At 35.7% G+C, this 10604-nt stretch overlaps 1 protein-coding gene across 2 annotated transcripts in view; it reads right to left on the bottom strand.

Moving 5' to 3' along the window:
- Window positions 1-3929: 3929 nt before the first annotated feature.
- spon1a (spondin 1a) overlaps window positions 3930-10604 on the bottom strand; it is a 48724-nt gene continuing 42049 nt past the window's right edge. For both annotated transcript variants that reach the window (XM_044137056.1, XM_044137065.1), the window contains 8 exons: window positions 10115-10255; window positions 7591-7666; window positions 7280-7462; window positions 6383-6553; window positions 6089-6256; window positions 5757-5921; window positions 4476-4742; window positions 3930-4376 (listed from right to left, as the gene is read on the bottom strand). In XM_044137056.1, coding sequence (XP_043992991.1) covers window positions 4213-4376; window positions 4476-4742; window positions 5757-5921; window positions 6089-6256; window positions 6383-6553; window positions 7280-7462; window positions 7591-7666; window positions 10115-10255 — 1335 coding nt within the window. In that variant the 3' untranslated portion in view covers window positions 3930-4212. The remainder of the gene's footprint in view (window positions 4377-4475; window positions 4743-5756; window positions 5922-6088; window positions 6257-6382; window positions 6554-7279; window positions 7463-7590; window positions 7667-10114; window positions 10256-10604) is intronic.

Genomic DNA, 10604 nt, shown 5'->3' with positions numbered 1-10604 from the left:
GAAATCCAGTATTTCCTATATGTCCATGCAAGGATGTGAAACAAAAAGCATTGCTGTACCTGTGCTTCTGCTTCATTTAGGATGACTTTTTTTTTTTAAGTTTTATTTTTATTCAGATTTTGTGAAACAGAGAAATTTCACAAAATCTGTTCAAATTTGGTATGCTCTATATCATTGTCTGTCTCAAAAGGACTTTGTGATTCATCTGTGAAAATGACTATGTTGCTGATCGTACGTACTTATTAAAACTTATAAATTAAAGACTGTACACTCCAAAACACACAAAGGTTTAGTTTTGATGGTGTTTGCTCCAGGTAATACCCCTGCAGCAGATCTGCCTTGCCTTTCAGTGGCATCTGACACTGCAGCATGCACAACTTGATATGCAGGTAAGCCGGGCTCTCAGAAATATTTTTGGTTATGGAAAAAAAAAAAATCACTCACAATTTTGATATCTCAGAAATACCACACACACACTTTGCTGCTTCAAAATCAACAGAAGTTCAACGGAAATCTTTAAGCAGTGACCCGACAATAACATTACTAAATCGCATGTTATGCAATCTGATGAAAATTCAACTCACCATGGAGTGTTGAATGCTCCGTGTGATACATCCTGACCTACTTTCTGACTATTTCAGCTAATGATTATGTGGCCACTTAGGACATTAATAGACTGTGCATTGAGTAGGAAACTTTAATATCCGGATCATTAATTATGAAAAAAAAACAAAAAAAAAACGAGGTAACATCTTGGCAAATATCACATGCCCGATCCAAATGCAGTAGAACACCAAAACTGGTGTTGACATACAACACAAAATATCAAAAGTAACACTTCGAGACAAGACAGGATTCTCCACCAAATGAGAATTTAGATCTATGCAAGACATGCTTTTAGACAAACAACATAAGAAAAAGTGTGACCAATTGAATGATTACTCAACTACTCACAGACACAATGGTATAATAACTTGGATCATGGTTGCTTTACCAAACATTGGCAGCAAAAAAAAAAAGAAAAAAAAAAAAAATCCGTAATGAACGCTAAAATATACAACTGTGGCAGAGATGCCAACTCATTGTGGGCCACAATGTTTTGTTTAAGACGACCTAGGTTTAAAAAAAAAAAAAATAGAGAAAAGAAAAGCTAAAATAGATATAAGATCATAATTTGGGTTATCACTGTGGTCTAACCCAGTATATAAATATTAATGAATGTGTTCACAGACAGAGGAAACTCATTATAAAATCACAGTATTGTGGAGGGACTCATTACATAATCACTGTATTTCTTTGAGTTGGTTCTTAAGCCACATTAGAGCAACAAATGGGTCAGACGACCAGGCACCTCCGCAGAGCAACTTATTAGAGCTTAAGGAGTTTTAAATTCTCTCAAAATTTAAAAAAGTTATGATTAATTTTCTTATTTTCTTAACCTATTCAGCTCTCCTCATACTGTACTCTCTAACGCAGTTCTTTAACATCTCAGTCATGCTTGTAATGGTTCCCTTTGCCATGTCTCCATTGCCTGTGAAGTGTGTAGGCTTTCCCCATGTGTGGTTGTGTTGGCATGGAAACAGGAATGGGATTGTGATATGCATTTTTTTTTAACCCCTGTCCCTGGGGCTGCAACATGAGGAAAGCCTGGCACTCCACCCTTCACTCACTACCCAAAAAGAGAGAAGGGCAGAATATGTCCAGAGAACACATTTATAAATTTCCGTTTCTGGTTGAAAATGCATTTTATTTTTAAGACAAAAATAGCTTTGAGAAGTCCTTACATTCTGCTACAATCCTTTGTAAAATTTAGCTGTCTAAAATCTGGTTCATATTTCTTTCCCTGTTTTGGTTAAGATCAATCTCCGCATAAAAAAATTATTAATAATATAGTTGATTTTTTTGGGATCTGCAGAGGCATTTAAAACTATAAAAATCCAAAAGAAAATCTTCATAAATTACTTAAAAACTTGTAAGCACATATGATGTAGACCTTATAAAAAAATCCATATCTAATAGTAATTATTAGAAATATATTTTAGTAGATCAGATTCTCAAGTATTTTTCACATTTGTAATAAGCAGAAAAGTTACAGAGGATAAAGGCTACAAATAATTCCACTGGATTGTTAAATTATAGCCGGGTAAAATCAAAACTTTGCTTCGTATAGAGGGTCTGGGCTCTCAGCTGTGAGAAACGATTGCTTCCTGGAGGCATGGACTTTAAGTTTTATCCAATTGCTAACGTTTGCCCGTGACATATGCAATGTGCTAGTTTGACGCTAAGAAGCTTAATGGAAATCGCCATTAATGGAAATGGAAATGTGATGTAAACAACTATCCTCCAAGAAAGAAGTGCTGATCTGAACGAGGCGGCTGTTAATGTCACTGCAACACTTGAAAGCGTAGCCAACACGGACTGATAGCTTCCTTCACTTCCTCCGCTGCCATTGCTAAAACTAAAAGACTACAATTCTCGAACAGCGCAGAAAGTCGACGTCATCATTTACAACTTCTCCTTCCGTTTGCGGATTGGCCGGGTTTAAAATTAATCGGAAACAATCCGAGTCAAGAGGAGAAATTCCAGACTGTGCAGGAAGTGATATTTTTTTTCAAGCACATTTCCACAGCTAGTCAATGGCTAGTCTACTTAAATTGAAGAAAAATAGATAACAATGGATAACAGTGACATTTCAAATGCTTGTCATTTACTGATTTAAAGAGAGGTTAATGTTTTTGTTTTAATTACTGAAATGATAAGATAGAAAATGGTCAGCTACTTTGCTAAGAGGCTGAAAAAATATTCTTAAATATGTTCAATGTCTCACAGCGAAAGTAAATTAACTGGGGAAGTTTTTTTTGTTTTGTTTTGTTTTGTTTTTACCACATGTATAAAAAAACACCAACATGAGAAAAGATGCGGTTGCAGTCTGAGAAGAATATGCCCAAAGAATATTTGCCCAATTTTCTTTGGACAAACATTTGCTCAATATTCAACAATATTGGGGAAAATATTGTGAAGTTATGATGTGATTTGCTGACAGACTTCTTCCCAAGACATCTGAATGCAGAAATCGAATCAAAGTTTCACAGACTATTAGTCTTGTGTAAACTTTTTTATTTCCTAACATATCTTTCTTGCTTAGTTTAATTATTAGGTTATGGGGCAATATAATTGATAATTTTTTTATTTGTACATATCAAACACATAATTTTTAAAGGAGTATGTACAGTTGAAGGGGGGGAGGCATATATTGTGTAAATACTTAACATAACTTCACATTGTTTTTTTGCTAATTCAGGAATGTTTTTATGAAAGAAGGTTATAGGCCTCCTGTCACCATCTAGTGGCAGCTCAAGCAAAAAAACAAAAAACAAAAAAAACAGAACATGCAATGCATCTTAACCATGTGAACAAAAAGACAGATCCGTGTGACAAGTTGTCACATTTAATTTTATTGTAAAGGTAATATTATTCCAAAATATTAACATGTTAGCAGAACAGAAATAATGGAATAAAGGGGGACACACAACTAGAAAACACCTACACAACACTTTGGTAAGAATCTTGACACATTGTTATAAAAAAATACACTGCAAAACAATACATACTCTAGTAGTGTTCCAAATTATACAGTCTTCAATCATGATGCATCTAAAAGAACAGCCATCAAACTGGATAAAAATAAAAAGTCAACATGGCTTTATGGGTCCTAAAAAGAACTGAGCAACTAAAAGTGCATAAAAATCACTGGGATGGCTGGACACCTGTGCTTCATCATCTACTTAATTATTTTGGGATACCACAGGTTAAAGCAGTTTTTTTTTTATTCTTATCAACAAGTAATTTTATAATCATTTTCTTAACATATATATATATATATATATATATATATATATATATATATATATATATATATATATCACAATAAGTTTACAGTAATGCTGCAAAAGAGATATATGTGTGTCAGAGCTAGTTTTTGAAGCACAGCGGATTGAACAAAGTTGAATCAACAGATTTCCAGAGAGATCATAAAGTTCATTTTCTATTTTCATAACAAATGACCTGAGCTCTGGATTTACATGTACAGATTCAAGACAGTTGTTTCAGCCCTAAACAGAGTGCATTGGATCATTGTGCGACAGTGTGCTCTGTCATCTTCTTCTCAGACCGCGTCTCTTCCTGTTTCAGCCTTCCTCCCATTGATACATCTTAGCAGGGTTGGACATTACATGCCCTGATCTCTTTTCTGTCCTTGCAACTGGACAGCTGGGCAGTCTTAAACTTCTGCTTCACAGTCATAAGTCGTTCCTGTATGCCTCCACCACAGAGCTTGGTGCATTCTGTCCAGCTGGACCAGGGCCTCATTCTGCAACCTAACGATAGAATTCCAGAAAAGAAGGAACAGTAGTTCAAATTATCATCCTTTAAAAATACTCCTATTGTATTGCAACAACTAGAGGTCAAATGCCAACCTGGATGCTCAGAGGCACTCTCAACTCTGCCCTGTTTGCTCCTCTGTTTTTCACGCTGCTCCTTGCGTCGTCTCTTCTCATCACTGTTGGCTTGTCCTCGACTGCACTTCCTAATTTTACACTTCTTCCTCTGGATTGTTTCAGTACAGGAGTCTCCACCAAACTGGGGCTCCATGGTGACAATGCGAGTCCGGATAGTGTGACCTTTACCACAGGACTTGTTGCACTCTGACCATTCAGTCCAATCTGACATGATGCAGTCTATGGCTAAAGATAAAGACATAAGTACAGCAAAATGAGAGGAAGGAAGCATGGGGTGTGGAGATCTTTAAAAAGCTGTTCTGATGTACTGTTCTCAAGATTGATACATATTTGAAGTTAGCTCTCCAATGCCATCATCATAGAAATTATATATATATATTTTATTTAAAAAGCAAAATAAATTTAACAAACTGGCACAATTTGCACAACATTTTTTACATGCATTAGACTGCAGTACTATCCTCTGTTAAAACCGCTTTGAGCAGTATACACATATATGTGTAATGTCCTTTTTAAAATGTGTAAGGTCACCTGAAAGAAATTAACACACACAGAAGCTCAAACTACTTTTTCAAATCTCAATTTACAATTTTGAAATGAATGCAGCAGAACCCACATTTTCGGTGTTTAACCCTATGAAGTAATACTGCAGCAATGATTGCAGTATCTTAAAAATATATTTTGAAATTATGTCAAATATCCCATGTAAATCACTTGTCCGTTTAAAGTATTCCAGCTAAATCTCCTTTAAAAGTAACTCTTTTTGGTGAGTATTTTTGTCTGTAAAATTTCAAGAACACAAGTTTACAGCATCTTATACCCTAAAAAATATATTACTCTTTGTTCTGCATTTCTTGCTCTGCAAATGTTTTTCACAAGCTGCAATTTTTTTTTTTTTATTGTATGGAGTGTTTTACCTGGACTCAATTGGATTTGTACCAGTGTTACAGTTGAAACAAATACAATGTCCTTATATTTTCTTGTCTTTCAAGCATTCTTTTTTTATTGCACTTGAGCATTTTGTTCGTCTTACCTTTAACATGTACCAGCAAATTCTATAACTCCAAGATAATTTGGCAGCAGATGATGGACTAGAAATGTGAACAACTTCTTCATTAGCATACATGTGTACACAAAGTTATCAGAGTTTGTTTCCAACAGATTTTGTATAAACTACTATGAACTGAATGCATAGGTTCGGTGTGTGTTGGTGTTCAAACGAGGACATTTAATACTTACGACACTCTGGTAACATGCATTTCTCCACCTGTTCCAACTCCTCTGTACATTCTCCAAGTTCCACAGGGGATTTAAGCATACGCTGTCGTGTTCTCAAACCCTTCCCGCATGTAACGCTGCAGTCACTCCACTCAGACCACGGAGTCAACAAGCATGGTATAGTATCTAGTCATTACAAAAAAATTAAATAAAAAATCATTAAGACACAATATACATCTAAGAACTGCAAATAAAGGCTAATTCCTAAGTTATAAGCATTGGAGCCAAATGGAGACAGTTTTCAGCATGCTTCTGGTTTAACAGGTTGGAAAAGATTTGGTACTACAACTTACGACATTCTGGCATCATGCACTTCTCAACCTCTAGAACCTCTGCACCACAAATGGAGCCATCTGCAGGAGGCATCTTCACCATGCGCTCTCTCCTCTTCATGCCAAGACCACAAGTAGCACTGCAGACATCCCATTCACCCCACTCAGTAACCAGGCAACTGCTGGGAGCTAAAGTTAAGAAGGTTAAGACACGGGAAATGAACATTTTAGATTAGGTCTACAGCGTACATTAAAACAAAACATTACATTCCATGTGCTGAATAATTTTTAGATATGCTGGAAAGAAAAACTTACAGCAGTCTTCATTCACCACACAGTTCTCATTCTCCTGTGTGGGCAAAGTGCACACTGAGCCGTCATCAGGGAACTGTTTGACATAACGTTCTCGGGAGCGTGTGCCTGTCCCACAGGAAACACTACATGGAGACCATGTGATCCATTCAGACATCATACAGGTGGAGGCATCTGAACAGAACAGGGACAAAGCCAAAATGTCAGTCCTTGAAAGTCCTAATGACTCTGTATAGGTGAAAAAGAGAAATTAAAAACTTACTTTAAATATGTATTTTATCAAATCCAAAGTCAGCACAGCTGCCTCCTATGAATTTTACGGGACTTCATACTTCTATCTTCAGAAAATCTTTATAGATTTTGTTTTCTAGCTGTGTTTGTCCCTACTTCCAAAAGAATCAATACCTTCATCAAAAACCATGAGTGAGTTTGATTGGCCAGTGAACAGTCCTGACTTAAACCCCATAGAAAATCTATGCCACGCTGCGCAGTAGAAGTAACTGATTCATAAACACATACTTTCAGCAGGTCAACTGTTTTCATTAAAACAAATGTTTGTCCTAGTTGCTTTTCTGTATAGTCACATTTTCTGTGGAATTACATTTTAGTTTTTATCAGCTATGAGCCATAATCGTTTAAGTGAACAGAAGAGACATTTAAACTGTGATGCACTGAGTTGAATTGATCTATACATGATTTTCATTATTTAATAAATCAATATTAATAATATTGTAAAACAGCTAAGATTTAATGTAACTCTATGCTGTGTGCAATATCAAATGTATCTTTCTTTTATCTGCTAAAAAATCAGTTTATTAGTTGCTCACTTTTCAGAAATCTGTTATAGGACACAGTGCATTGTGTATGCATTGCATATTTTTCTAGACAATTCACACTGGCCTTCATCACTGCATCCAGGCCCCATACACGGCTCAAAATCCTGAGTATGTGGGCAGGGGACACTCAGGTCCAGCTGGGCCTTCAGCATCCTCTGCCTCATCCGCTTCCCCTTCTCACAGGTGGCTGAACTGCAGGCAGACCATGGAGACCAGTTGGAGTAGATGCAGGTTTCTGGAGTATCATCTGCAACACAGAAAAATTTGAAAACACATTTACACGTTTGCCTAACACAACTAAGTTCATTTCAGTGTGCGCTTGGAGGAGACGCAGAGAGGTGTAACAAAAGAGAGAGAGACAAAAGGTATCAATACCTTCCTCTTTTTCCTCCTGGGCAATGTCTGCTACAATGTCATCAACATTGTCCGGAACAATGTTGCACTGCTCACCCTGGGGTAAAAAAAACAAAAAAAACATACTACATAAGCAAACTGCTCTGTAAAATGTATAATGCTCTACGCATTATGCATAAGATGACCTGTAAAAATCTCCCCTCCTGATAAAACAGGAATGCTTTCTGCATGTGTAATTTGTGTTGATGCAATAAATTACAAAGTAATGTCCCCACAGCTGCCTCTAGATGCCGCTAGAGGACAACAATTGTTGTGTCAGTTTCTGCAAAGCAGTTGGATTTTCAGGTGAAAATGAATTAACAAACCAAATTAAAGGAGAATAAATATTTTTTTTCCTGTAAGCATTTTAATTTAAATTCATTATAATAAAAGATTTAGACAACCAATTAAATTATCTGAGTTGATATGTTAGGAAATTTAAATATTTTATTCAGTGGTTTATTTATTTATTTTTTTCCAAAGAAATAGAACAATAAAAATACAGATGGTTCACAGTAAATAAATTGTTCCCTGCCGGATCTCTAAAATGTTATACTAGTTAAAAACCACAGCTCATTTAGTTTTGTTTCTATTTTGGTCAATGACATCACCAGAGGGACAATAATTGAGCGGATCAGTTGGTCTTAGTAAAAACAAAGCAACTTTTAACAGATCTTGACAGATTCTGATGCATTTTACATTCAATTGTACTCAGTTAAATTTTATAGAACCATTTCAGAACAAATGTCTTTTCAAGGCACTTTACCAAAATATTGAATATATGTACAAAAATTTAAAGAAAATCAATCCATTTAAACAGGCTGGCAGAGCAGCGATATGATTTGCAGACTTTCATGTCGTCATCTCAATTTAACATTAAATTCCCCCAAGCCATTTATTTATTTTTTTTCTTCTTCTTCTTTTTCTTCATTATTATATATATATACTGTATATATATATACTTTTTTTTTTTTTTGGCGTATTTGCCAGTAATGCGATCACTCGATTTTTGAGAAGACGCTCTGGTTCTTTTCATATAAAACTTCCATGTATTTCATTGGTGCCTATTATTTTCTATAATCAAAGCATTTTACTGGCAAAAGTCTCAAATGTTAAAAAAGAAAGCATATTTGAATGAGGAATCTAATTAAGGTTTTGCAAATCCATGAGGACAAGAACTAGAAAAATTAAAATATGCACTCAAAACAATTCTGATCATTTGTCATTTATGAAATGTGTTGTCTCCAGAGGCATGAACCTGTTCTGAGATTTCATATATCATCATATTTATATTACAAACAAAAAACACTGAGCCTGGCATATTTTCCATAGATGAGAAACCATTTCTGAAGAGAGTCTGATTTACCAAAAAGTCTAGCTAGTAGCTTTAGCTGAACATGTTATAATAGTAATTTTTTTTTTTTTTTACTTTCAGCCTTTCATCAAACCCATATGTATTCAGCTGGAAAGTGGATATTGAAAATGTGCAGTGAAGAACTATAATTCTTCATAAAGTCTTGATAAATCACATAGAAAGTCAAGTCAGTTTACATAAGAAGCATAAAGTATCACTTCTACATCTTCTATAGCTCAATAAATTGTTTAATTTTATGACTGTACAGTTTATTACTTGGTGGTTCTTTCAAACTTGAGTGAGAAGAAAGAAAATTGCTGACCCAACATTTCTTTGTTGCCTGAAAGATCAGTAACTGCAGCCCAGCAAAGAACTCCTATAAAATTGGTTTTTTTCACAAAGCTGACATTAAACATTACATTAGTCCAAGAAAACAGTGGCTGACTGAATGAGTTAAAATACTGCTGCATAATCTGAGAAAATGGATTTAAATGCATATAGTATATGTGATCACAGATTCCAGGCCAGTCTAGAAACTAGAGAGCAGGTCTATCATTTTGATTCAATTTCATTTTCAAATCATTCTGCTCTTTTTCTGTTTTTAGCTTACAAATGCAAAACAAACCTAAAGGTTTTTACTGATTTACTGTGTCTTTTTTTAGAGGTAATATAGCAAAAAGAAAAAAAAAACTGCAGAGATTGTATTGCTGAAATTTTCTGCCTGTTAAATCAACTTTGGCTCAACAAGAAAGTCTGATTCCGTTTTGATCATTTCAGTTGAAAATGTCAGTGCTGATGCTCACTCCCTATCATAAAACATTCAACATTCGTTTTTCTGTCCTGACAATACTTCTATAGTTAGACCTACGAAATGAGCAACAGTGGAATGGACCAACCATAACATTTTTTAAGCCTGAGTAAACTAAATAAATGACTCGTGACAAAACTGTGTCCAAAACTCTGTAGCCAAACATAAAGGCGAAAAAAATCAGAATAAGATGTGGTTGGGGTGAAGTAGTTTATTCTGCCCCTTGAAGAAAGCTGTGTTTAGAATAAAGAAACTCATGATGGAAAATTGGGCTGTTGCTATTTGGTATCATGGCCCACACCATGAGATTTCAGGAAATATATCCATAGGGAAGGCAGAAAGACCTTTCTGGCGATACGCTCCACTATGACCCTGGCCACAGAGGTGATGGCACCTCCCTCGGGATCATAAAACGGGCTTTGAGGGTGATCCAGACTGGTAAGAGGACGGATTTTGTCCGGGGGTGAAGTTGGATTGTTGGGAGCCTGAAACAAAAAGGGGGGAAAAAAAACATTACATGGGCAACAAAGGATTTCTAAAATAACCCACTGTCAGGATTTTGAGAATAATAACAACAATCATAATTAAAAAAAATAAATTAAAAAACATTTGCACAAGTACAGAGTTTCAAAGTGACACTAACAAAAGTCACCCAAAGTAAAAGTTTCAAAGTCAAAGAGCAGCAGCAGAAGAGCAGCATACGTTACAGGGGAGATTCTCTTATTAGTCAACAGTAAAGGTCTGCCAGCATGGGGTTGATAGAAGCAATGCCAGAGGCTGTCTGGAGGCATAAGACCAGCCCATTCCTCACCCCCCAACCGAGGCTACTAGGAG

The sequence above is a fragment of the Gambusia affinis genome, linkage group LG02, assembly GCF_019740435.1.
Source record: "Gambusia affinis linkage group LG02, SWU_Gaff_1.0, whole genome shotgun sequence".
Lineage (NCBI taxonomy): Eukaryota > Metazoa > Chordata > Actinopteri > Cyprinodontiformes > Poeciliidae > Gambusia > Gambusia affinis.
This window is presented reverse-complemented; position numbering and strand designations above follow the sequence as displayed.